Genomic DNA, 12,116 nt, shown 5'->3' on the forward strand with positions numbered 1-12,116 from the left:
TGTCCCTGGGGCCCCGTGACTGCTCAAGACTCAGAGCCTGAACTAATTAACTAGAAGAAAAGCCTAACTCTAACAGTCTCTTTGTTCCCTGAGCGGGCTTAGAGATGTCTCTATCTTGTGTCAACAAACCCAGATGGAGCATCCCTTTGTCTGTCTATGGCCATTAAGGATGAAAGCCTCAGCCCTAGACATTATCTTGAATTATGTGACTTTTCCTTATCCTGATATTTTATGAGCATATACCATGTTGTGGGATGTTAAAGGCAAATTGGACACAGAGATCTTGGGTTGTAATTTCAGTTGACACTTTGTCAGCTATCTGATTTGTTGTATTTACAATCTATTCCATTAAGGAAGTTCCTCTTCTTCTATCATGGTCATAAAAAGTGAAATAACACAGGCTTGCTGAGTCTGCTAAAAATAACATATGTAAGTTTCAAGAGATAATTAACCACTGCACCTTGATTTTTCTGTATAAATATGACTCCTTCACCCCTACTCTTGGCTGTTCTGATTTGGGCTGTTTATTGCCCCGGAACAGCCGCCGGCTAATAAAATTCTCCATTTAAAACTTACACTCTGTGGCGTGTCTTGCTCGCTGTCGGTACTACACCAGGCTGCCTTTAGATGCCCAGCTCTGCCACTACCTGGCTTTGTGACAGAGTCTTTTAACCATGTCTGTTTGTTTTCTCAAGCAATAAAACAGAATTCTATCTGTCTCACCAACCTCCACCAGAAGGTTAGTCTCTTTAAGGTCATACTTATCAGTCTTGGACACTGTCACTCTATTCACAGACAACTTCCCTTCTCCTAACTCCAGCACCTCAGCTATGCTGGCCCCCATTTCCCTAAGGTTCCCTTAGGGGCCTCTGTGTTGGGGAAGGGCTCAGGCTGGCCATACTTCATTCCTCGATGTTGCTCTCTCATCCCACTTTAGCCTCCTTTTATGTCTTACCTCAGTAGAATGTAAGCTCTTTGACGGGAGTGACTGTCTTTCTTTTTGTTTTTATTTGTGTCCCCAGTAGTTAGCATGGTCCTGGCACATGATAAGCACTTAATAAATGCTGGTTACCTGCCTGCCTGCACCTGAGCAGGTTAATAGTTGTCCATGGTTAAACTGAGCAGGAGGATTAGTTCAAAGCTATTAGACTGAGGCAGTGAGGGGTATGGAACAGCTGAAAGTCCACTAGATTTGAATCCAATCTGAAAGGGCATGGGCTCAAAGTCTTGCTCTGCTACTTTCTGTGTCTACTGACAAATCACTTGACCTCTCAACATACTCATAAGTAAAATGAAGTTGGATTAGATGCTTTCTAGGGTTGTTTCTGGCTTTAAATTCTATAATTCAAGGTGGATTTTTCTATGTGGATTATTTCTATCTGGATTATTCTATTTTGAATAGAAAAAAACCCATTAAATGTCAAAGGATAATTATCAGCAGCACAGAAAAAGACTACATTCCCCAAAATGCCATAGGCTGGAGACGCAGAGCAAAAAACACCGAGCAGGGTTAGCTGGGAAAGAAAAGAACCAAGGAAGATGGGTGAAGAAGTTTTTGAAAGATGGATGATGTAGCTGTTGGACAAACAGTAAGAATTCTGCATAGATCAGGCTAAAATGGTACTGGAGGTGGTGGGTAAACAGCAGTGATGGAGGTTTTACGGGAGTGCCAGACACCTTGTTGGGCTGTACAGATGCAGACTGGGATCCTGTTTCAGTCAGAACTACTCACCTTCCCATTCTTGAAGTGTTTCTTGAGCTGCTTCTGCATGACTTTTAGCTTCTTGGACTGGACCCCGCTATAGGCCAGCAACATGCCGCCAAACTGCCTCTCAGTGATTCGTCCATTGACAGGGTCCTGACGCTCAAACTAAAAGGGAAAGAAAGGGAAAATTTCACCACATGCCAACGTGTCAACATGGGAGAATTTAATTAGTGTGTAAGAAAAATCCTAGAACATTCCTGACAGATAACACAGGACAAACATGTGCATGATGGAAGGGTCTGCTTTTGGGAATTATAGAGAACCCAGCATAGAATGAAAAAATGGTATGTCATGTTTTACCTTTTATAAAGTACTGTCCTTATAACAACCCAGTGAGACCCATAGCACTGGAATTATAACCTCATTTTACAAATACGGAGACTGAGGCTCAGAGAGGTGAGTAACTTAACCAGTCATCTGGCTAGTAAGAAATTGGCTACCTCCAAGGCCAATGTTCCTTCTACCTTCCCTAAGGATCAGAAGGCCTGAACTCTATCCCTGGGCTCTGCCACTATGTGATACGGAGTAAACTTCTAATTTTCCTTCTCTGTAAAATGGAGATACTGTAACACCTTCTTTATCTCCCTTGCAGGGTTATTTGTGAGTCTCAAGAAAGATATAATAATTGTGTTAGTTCTTAAAGAAAGAAACAATAAATAAGTTTGGTTTTGGATAATCCATATCAATGTTCCCTCAAGCACAGATAATCAAGAATTGGCAATCTGACCAGTTATTAAGAAAAAGTTATATCGGCTCTCCAGTCTATATTTATTAATATAATTACCGCGTATCAAGGTTACCCAAATCCCTTGGAGTGTCTTCCTTTCAAAGAAGATTAATGTGTTTTAAAGTTTCCTTCAACATTATAACCAAAAGTGAAGACATGCATAGAGACTCAAACACACACACACACACACACACACACACACACACACACACACCCCACAACTGCAGAAAAGAACAATGACCTGTCTCAGTGTTGTTCTTTATGCTTCTTACTTCACCACAAAGCAAGTGAAAATCACTAAATGTATTTAAATAATGCAGATACCCTTTACCAATGTAAAGGGTCAGCAAAAATGGAATAAAATTTCCATCTAAAATGAAGAGAATGAGAATAAGAAAAAGATTGCTTAGGTGCCAGCTATGATGTTAATGCTACTCATGAATACAGAAATAATGAAATGGATAAAGAAGTATACAAAAGCTGATTGGAACAGGGAAACCTATTAAAGATGTGGGGATAGTAAAATTTCTCATTAGTCCATCATGAGAAACTAATGACTACTGGGCATTTTCAGATTCTATACACGACAGGGTACAATTCTGTGCTGGCAGGATGAATGTGTATGGACTTCATCACCTATGTCTAGATCAAATTAAGTATTTGTTTAGGACCTCTTTTTTTAAATAAGTTTTTATTGATATTTTCTATTTCTTACATCACCATAGTTATTCCAAATATCCTTTCCCCTTCCCTTCTCAGAGACAAATAGCATTTGTCTTTTCCCATATGACAAAAGGTATTTTTTTAGAGGAAAAAAAATCAGCACAGCTGATCAGTACATTGAAAGTGCAGCATGTGACACCTGTGAACCTCCTACCTCCACAAAGGGTGGGTTGGAGGCATCCTCATACATCTCTTCACTTGAGTCCTACTTGATCTTTGATTCTACAACTCCTCCAACATTGACTATTGCCACTTTCTGTCATTTTTACCAATTTGTGGGATGTGAGGTGAAACGTCAGAGCTATTTTGACTTGTACTTATCTTATTATTAGTGATTTAGAGCATTCTTTCATGTGGTTGTGAATACTTTGCAAATCTTTTGAGAACTGTTTATTTACTCCAGTACTTAGCACAGTGCCTGGCACACAATAGGTGTTTAATAAATGTTTACTGATTGTTCATATCCTTTGACCATTTATTCATGGGAGAATGACTATTAGTCTTAAAAATATTTATTGTTTATATGTCTTGGATACCAAATCCTTATCAGACAAATCTGATACAGATTCTGCCCCCACCCCGGCCCCCCATTCAACCACCTCCCTTCTTTTCTAGGTGCATTAATTTTGTCTGTATAGAAGCTTTTCAGTCTCAAGTAATCAAAGTTGTCTATTTTATCTTTTGTAATTGCCTCTATCTCATTTGGGTAAGAATATATTTCCTATTCAGAGCAGTGAGAGGATTATGATGTTTCTTTTCTAATTTAAAAAAATGTCATTGTCTTTCATATTAAGGCTATGTATCAGTTTTACTGTGGAATATGATGTAAGGTGTTAGTTTAAGCCTAATTTCTGGCACAATGCTTTCCAGTTTTCCTAGCAGTTTTTGCAAATAAGGAGTTTTTTCCCCCCCTAGGTAATTTGCTTCCCACTTTAACAAACACTGGTGTGAGAGATGGGTAAAAGGGAAAGTTAGGTTTCCACAGAAGAATTAAGTTCCACAGAATAATTAATTGTCAGCTTGAACAAAGAAGGGGGTAAAAATTAACCAGGATGAGGGTCCCCAGCCAATGGGAATAAAGTTTGTGGTTTTGCAGAAACCACAGATTCAGGATGTTAGGAAAACTGGTCTAAACCGGCCAGAGAATGGTCAGGGTTGAAGAGAAAACTGGGTCAAATGGCTACATGCATGCTTAATTGGCTATTACCTTACACACCCACAGGGAGGAGTTTTCTGCCATTTTTAAACTGGGACATATGTTGAGGAAGGGGGAACATACCGAGGAGTTGCATGTTGGGGTGTGTAGAGAAGACTGCAATTCAGAAGGGAGCGGACCAATCTGTTCTCTGGAGGGAGGTACTGAACTGATGGTGCATCAATCTATGTCAGTCTAACAGAATAAAGTTGGTCTCATTCCTGTATTCCCCACTCCCTCTTCCTAAAGAAGGGTGAAGTCTGCTCCTGGCCAGGAACGTTTACCAATTCCTTTGGATTCCTCAATAGTAATAATAAATTGCCCTTGACACCTGAATTTCAGTGTCATGCGTATTTCTAACACTGGGTTGTTTTATTTTATTGTTTCTGATTCTCCCTTGTCTAGTCTATTCTATTGATCTATCTTTTCCATCCAATACTAGATGGTTTTGATAACTGCCATTTTATAATATAGTTTGAAGTCTGGAAGTGATATTCCCCGCTATTTCTTTTCATCATTTCCCTTGGTATGCTAGACCTTTCATTATTCCCAATGAATTTTATTATTTCATTGAGTTCTAGAAAGTTCTTTGGTAACTTCATTGGTATAACATTAAAGGTGTAAATGTATTTTGATAGCATTGTTACTTTTATTATATTAGCACAGCTTCCACCTGAGCAGTGAATATTTCTCCAACTTTTAAAGTTTTCCTTTATTTCTTTTAGGGGCACTTTGTAAGTGAACCTTCTATGTACTTTGGTAAGTCAGTATTATTTCTTTCTATTATTGCTTCTTCTGTCTTATTATTATAGAGAAATGCTATTGATTTTTGAGGATTTATTTTGTAACCTGCACCTTTGCTTGAGCTATTGTCTCAATTAATATCTTTGCTTATTCCCTAGGATTTTTGTTTAGCACCTCTTATACTAAAAATACAACCTTAAACAATTTCAGTGAGGGAATGGGGAGCTCTCCATTGAGCTCAGATTTTAAGAGGTCCTAATGATAATAATGATAATAATAGCTAGCATTTATATAGTCCTTGCTATGTACCATACACTGTGCCATGTGCTTTACTATTAATATCTCACTTGATCCTCACAACAACTCTGGGAGGTGAGGGCAATTATTATTGCCATTTTACAGATGAGGAAAACTGAGGCAAACAGGTTAAGTGACTTGCCCAGAGTCACACAATTAGTAGCTGAACTAAGGCCTTCATGACTTTGGGGGACCAGCGCTCTATCCAGTGTACCACCTAAGCTGCCTCTCTTAGTAAAGCAGGAGTGATGTCTGAGTATAAGGCATAAGGGTAAACAATGACAGAAAGAAAGCAGAACTACTCCATTCCTATTGTGTTTCTGTATTTGCTATCAACAATCCTAAGACTATAAAGGGATTAAAAGGGAATTGAAAACCAAGATAAGTGGGCTCTGGAACAGAGCTAACCTGATGAGTTCAAGTCACTTGGCCCAGGTGAATTTGGCAAATGCTTGTCCAAGAGCTCCATGAGGCCTACAGAATTCACAAACATTCTGAAGTACCTGTTTGCACATGGCACTATTCCAGGCCCTGTCAAAGCAAGTGGAAAACTTGGTTCCCACTCTCAAGGTCATGACACTTGAATGAGCTTTTGCTACCAGTATTAATCAAATATAGGGTCTTCACAGAAATTTTAATTCTTTCACATAGGGTGTTGGGGGCAGGAACGGGAGATGTTGGGGGCGGGAACGGGAGATGTTGGGGGCGGGAACGGGAGATGTTGGGGGCAGGAACACTTAGAGCTAGCTTGCTGTAATTGCCATATTAGGAGATAAAGTAGGACTCAGCCTGTGATTGGACGATAGAGCTCACAGAGGGAGGGGTAAAGCTATAAGAGCACTCGCTTCGGGGAAGTGCGGCGTTCCGGGATGTAGTCGCGACGGAATAAAGAGCTCCCTGATTACCTCAGGTGTTCTGTCTGGTTCTTCCTCCACGAGGGTCGTGGAGGCCGGTGGCGCCCCGAAGACTCATCATGCTGCGACTTGGTGAGTGAGAGGACGGGCTAGCAGTGGTGGGGACAGTAGTGCGAGTGCTGTAGATAGAGCACTCCGCAATAGGGCAAAAAAAGAGTTCCAAGCTCAGACTCACAAAGTAATTTTCTGGCTAAAATACATCTCGCTCTTCATTATCATAGGGAGTAATTGTGCTTTGCTCTTTTCAGTGGTTTATGAAGTAAGCGAAAAATCTTTATAGCCCTGTTTTCTTGGAGGTATAAAACTATCACTACTGCAGTTTAAAAGATGACAACAGTGTCTAACGGAGCTTCCTGGAAGCAGTTCTAAAGTCCCATGTCAGCCATTTTAGTAATGCTCTTTGAAATCTTGAAGTTACCTCTGATATTTTTCCCCCTCTTTTAAAGCAAAGGGAGCCTAAAGGGCTCAGAAATGACAAAGTTCAGTTCTGCATGTAGCATCCCCTCCTGGTTATATCTGACCATATGACTCTCTAATGTAAGAAAATCCATGACTTTACTATTGTGCCTAGCATATGGCAAAAGCTTAATAAATGCTTCTTGACTGACATAACTGGGGCTGTTTCTTTTTCAAAACCAAAAAATAAGTGGTTTAAGGATATTCATAGTTTTCAAAAGAAAAAATGTCAAATATCAATGACCATATGAAAACATGTTCTAAATTGCTAATAATAAGGAAGCTTAGTCATTTCAGTTGTGCCTGACTTTTTGTGATCCCATTTGGGTATTTCTTGGCAAAGATACTGGATTGGTTTACCATTTCCTTTTCCAGCTCATTTTGCAGATGAGTAAACTGAGGCAAATATGGTTAAGTGCCTTGGCTAGGATAACACAGGCAGGAAGTATCTGAGGCCAGATTTGAACTCAAGAAAATGAGTTCTTCTGACTCCAGGGCCAGCGCTCTATCCACGGTACCACCCACCTACCCTAATAATAATAATAAAAATGCTAATAATGAAGAAGTCAATTAAAAGAACTCTTAGATTCTATTGCATACCTATAGGATTAGGAAAGATGAAAATGATAATTGTTGGAGGATAGGAACACTAACATATTGTTGCTAGAGCCATGAATTGGTCTAACCATTTTAGAATACAATTTGGAACTTTACTCCTGAAGTCACTAAATTGAGGGTAAAGGTACAGGAATCAATAAAAGCAATCACTATTCACTCCATACCCCTTAAAAAACAAAACAAAAGGGGGCGGAGCCAAGATGGCAGCTGGAAAGCAGGGACTTGCTTACGCTCTCCCCCAAATCCCTCCAAACACCTGTAAAAATGGCTCTGAACAAGTTCTAGAGCTGCAGAACCCACGAAGAGCTCAAAAACGATTTGGAAAAGCAAGTAAGAGAAGTAGAGGAAAAATTGGGAAGAGAAATGAGAGTGATGCAAGAAAACCAGGAAAAACAAGTCAATGACTTCCTAAAGGAGACCCCAAAAATACTGAAGAAAATAACACCTTAAAGAATAGACTAACCCAAATGGCAAAAGAGCTCCAAAAAGCCAATGAGGAGAAGAATGTCTTGAAAGGCAGAATTAGCCAAATGGAAAAGCAGGTCCAAAACACCACTGAAGAAAATACTACCTTAAAAATTAGACTGGAGCAAGTGGAAGCTAGTGACATTATGAGAAATCAAGATATTATAAAACAGAACCAAAGGAATGAAAAAATGGAAGACAATGTGAAATATCTCATTGGAAAACCCAATGACCTGGAAAATAGATCCAGGAGAAATAATTTTAAAATCATTGGACTACCTGAAAGCCATGATCAAAAAAAGAGCCTAGATATCATCTTTCAAGAAATTATCAAGGAAAAATGCCCTGACATTCTAGAACCAGAGGGTAAAATAGAAATTGAAAGAATCCACCAATCACCTCTTGAAAAAGATCCCAAAAAGAAAACTCCTAGGAATATTGTCGCCAAATTCCAGAGCTCCCAGATCAAGGAGAAAATACTGCAAGCAGCCAGAAAGAAACAATTTGAATATTGTGGAAACATAATCAGGATAACAAAAGATCTAGCAGCTTCTACATTAAGGGACTGAAGGGCTTGGAATATGATATTCTGGAGGTCAAAAGAGCTAGGATTAAAACCAAGAATCACCTACCCACCAAAACTGAGTACCATGCTCTAAGGCAAAATACGGACTTTCAATAAAATAGAGGACTTTCAAGCTTTCTCAATAAAAAGACCAGAGCTGAACAGAAAATTAGGCTTTCAAATACGAGAATCAAGAGAAGCACAAAAAGGTAAACAAGAAAGAGAATTCATAAGGGACTTACAAAAGTTGAACTGTTTTGTTTATATTCCTACATGGAATGATGATGTGTGTAATTCATGAGACCTTTCTCAGTATTAGGGTAGCTGAAGGGAATATATATATATATATATATATATATATATATATATATATATATATATATATATATATATATATATATATATATACATACATATATATATAGACACATATACACACACATATATACATATATACATATATATATATAGATATATATATATATATAGACAGAGGGCACAGGTTGAATTGAATATGAAGGGATGATATCTTAAAAAAATAAAATTAAGGGGTGAGAGAGGAATATATTGAGAGAGGGAGATGGGGAAAGATAGAATGGGGTAAATTATCTCACATAAAAGTGGCAAGAAAAAGCAGTTCTGTTGGAAAGGAAGAGGGGGCAGGTCAGGGGGAATGAGTGGATCTTGCTCTCATCAGATTTTACTTGAGGATGGAGTAATGTACACACTCAATTGGTTATCTTACTCCACATGAAAATAAGGGGAAGTGGATAAAAAAGGGGGGATGATAGAAGGGAGGGCAGATAGGGGGAGGAGGTAATCAAAGGAAACACCTTTGAAAAGGGACAGGGTCAAGGGAGAAAACTGAATAAAGGGAGACAGGATAGGATGGAAGGAAATATAGTTAGCCTTTCACAACATGAGTATCGTGGAAGTGTTTTACATAATGTTATGTGACCTATGTTGAATTGCTTGCCTTCCTAGGGAGGGTGGGTGGGAAGGGAAGAGGGGAGAGAATTTGGAACTCAAAGTTTTAAAAGCAGATGCTCAAAAAAAAAGTTGCTTTTGCATGCAGATGGGAAACAAGATGTACAGGGAATGGGGCATAGAAATCTATCCTGCCCTACAAGAAAGTAAGGGGAAAGGGGATGTGGCGGGGAGTGGGGTGACAGAAGGGAGGGTTGACTGGGGAACAAGGCAATCAGAATATATGCCATCTTGGAATAGGGGGAGGGTAGAAATGGGGAGAAAATTTGTAACTCAAAATCTTGTGGAAATCAGTGTTGAAAACTAAAATATTAAATAAAAATGATAAAAAAAACAACAAAAAACCTAATGAGATACTAGGCTCTGGTATCTTAAGCAAGTGAAAATACTTCTGTTGAATCTTGTTGTTTGCCCTTCATCTTCAAAGAGGACCACGTAATATCACAGGGTGATTCCTGACTCCTGCATGAATTGGATTTAAGTGAGGCAGAATTGCACAGAATTGTCAGCCTCACTCTCTCTTCCTGAGTCACCAAAGTCCAGCAGCAAGACAAAAGTCAAGGCGATGGCTCAGGATGCAGTGGATGATCCTGGTATCTTCAATATCTGACCAAGCTCCAAGAGCTCCACAGCATCTGCTTCAGCTGTCTTCATGGCCACTGGAACAAATTGTTCTCATCTGCCCATTCCACAGTGAGAAGTCTTTACATGCTTGGGGTGGACATCCCTCTAACTCACTGACAGGTTTGAGGCCCATCAGTTACCTTCAACCTGGTTGTGAATAAGTGTTCAAGGACGACTAGAATCTCTGGTGTGATGTCTGGTGGAAACTTTTCAGGGCTGCTCATCCACCTTTGGTGTCTACTTGCCACCCAACTCTCACTGTGGCTCTAAGAAGCTGTAACATGCACAGTGACCACATTCCTGTAATTTAATCTATTGATCAAAGGCTTTAGGTTAGATGTTAAAAAGTGATTGCTTTACAGTAGCTTTAAAAGCTTGACGAAATAGGCTGAAGTTCCTCAATAAGCATGTTCGGATTGGTGGAGCAGACTGGTTACATTCTCTGGGGTTTGTATAAAACTAGAAAGCTGGACTGGGATTGAGTGCTGAGGCAGCTAGTGGCTTAATGATGGAAGACTTCGGCCAAGCCAAGCCCCTGAGAAGGAATTGCTGAATGGTGGGGTGGGGTGAGGGGCTGGGACTAGAGTACCTTTACCTCCTCTCCCTTTCCCCCTTCGTCTGATCAGAAGAGGGCCATGTGACAGAGAGAAAAGATTTTGCACTTCCCATTGGTGTCCTGGCAGCGTGACAGGAACAGCAGTGATCTATGGCAGTGTCTGTAAAGGGAACTGAGGACAAACAAGATACATTGAGGAAGATAGTGTCAAGCCTATACAGAAATCCCAGCAGAAAATTACACTGTGCCTATGAGGAATTTCATGAGTAGCTCATGAAGGGGAGAAGGATTTCCAGCCACAAGGAGCCATAGGTTATGCCTCCTGCCCTGCTCCATGTGCTCTCTGAGTTTGGGCCTACTTTCCCTTGCACTCTGTATGTCCTGGAAGGAGAGTGAGTCACAGATTTTGGGGGTGGAGAGGATGTTTGTTTTGTACCTACTACTGTTACTATGTCACCTTAGTAAATATTTCTTATTAAAAGCTCCAGCTCCAGGCCCACCACTTGTCCACAGAATGGACAGACTTTTATGAGGGCAGGAGGGTCATTTTTCTGAAATGAAATTAATTTTTTCAAGTTAGTTTATTTATTTTTAGTTTTCAACATTTACTTCCATGAATTTTAAATTTTTCCCCTTCCCTCCCCACTTCTTCCCCCAGATGGCCTGCAATCCGATATAGGCTCTACATATGCATTCCTATTAAACACATTTTCACATTAGTCATGTTGTATTGAAGAATTATAATGAACAGGAGAGACCATGGGAAAGAAAAAACAAAACAAAATAAAAAAAGAAAGTAGTCTGCTTCGCTCTGCATTCAGACTCCATAGTCCTTTCTCTAGATGTGGATAGCATTTTCCATCATGAGTTCTTTGGAACTGTTTTAGGGCTGAGAAGGGCTAAGTCTACCCAAATCAGTTACTGCAGACTGTGGCTGTTACTGTATACAATGTTCTCCTGGTTCTGATCAGTTCACTCAGCATCAATTCATATAAATCTTTCCAGGTTTTTCTGAAGTCCGCCTGTTCATTATTTCTTATAGCACAATAGTATTCCATTACATTCATACACCACAACTTATTCAGTCATTCCCCAATTGATGGGCATCCCCTCGATTTTGAGAGATGTTATAAATATTTTTGTACGTGTGGGTCCTTTTCCCATTTTTGTGATCTCTCTGGGGTACAGCCCTAGAAGTGGTATTGCTGGGTCAGGGCATGTACATTTTTATAGCCCTCTGAGCAAAGTTCCAAATTCCTCTCCAGAATGGTTGGATCAGTTCACAACTCCACCAACAATGAATTAGTGTTCCAATTTTCCCACATCTTCTCCAACATTTATCATTTTCCTGTTTTGTCATGTTAGCCAATCCGACAGGTATAATGTGGTACCTCAGAGTTGTTTTGATTTGCATTTCTCTAATCAAGAGTGATATAGAGCATTTTTTCATATGACTATAGATAGCTTTAATTTCTTCCTC

The 12,116-nt window shown here is 39.7% G+C and overlaps 1 protein-coding gene across 2 annotated transcripts in view; it reads right to left on the reverse strand.

Annotated features, from left to right (window-relative positions):
• The window catches only part of MICU1 (mitochondrial calcium uptake 1), a 271,707-nt gene that overhangs the window by 58,029 nt on the left and 201,562 nt on the right, over nucleotides 1-12,116 (reverse strand). For both annotated transcript variants that reach the window (XM_036734251.1, XM_036734250.1), the window contains one exon: nucleotides 1,733-1,870. In XM_036734251.1, the coding sequence (XP_036590146.1) occupies nucleotides 1,733-1,870 (138 nt within the window). The remainder of the gene's footprint in view (nucleotides 1-1,732; nucleotides 1,871-12,116) is intronic.

This window comes from Trichosurus vulpecula, chromosome 8 (genome assembly GCF_011100635.1).
Source record: "Trichosurus vulpecula isolate mTriVul1 chromosome 8, mTriVul1.pri, whole genome shotgun sequence".
Classification (NCBI taxonomy): domain Eukaryota; kingdom Metazoa; phylum Chordata; class Mammalia; order Diprotodontia; family Phalangeridae; genus Trichosurus; species Trichosurus vulpecula.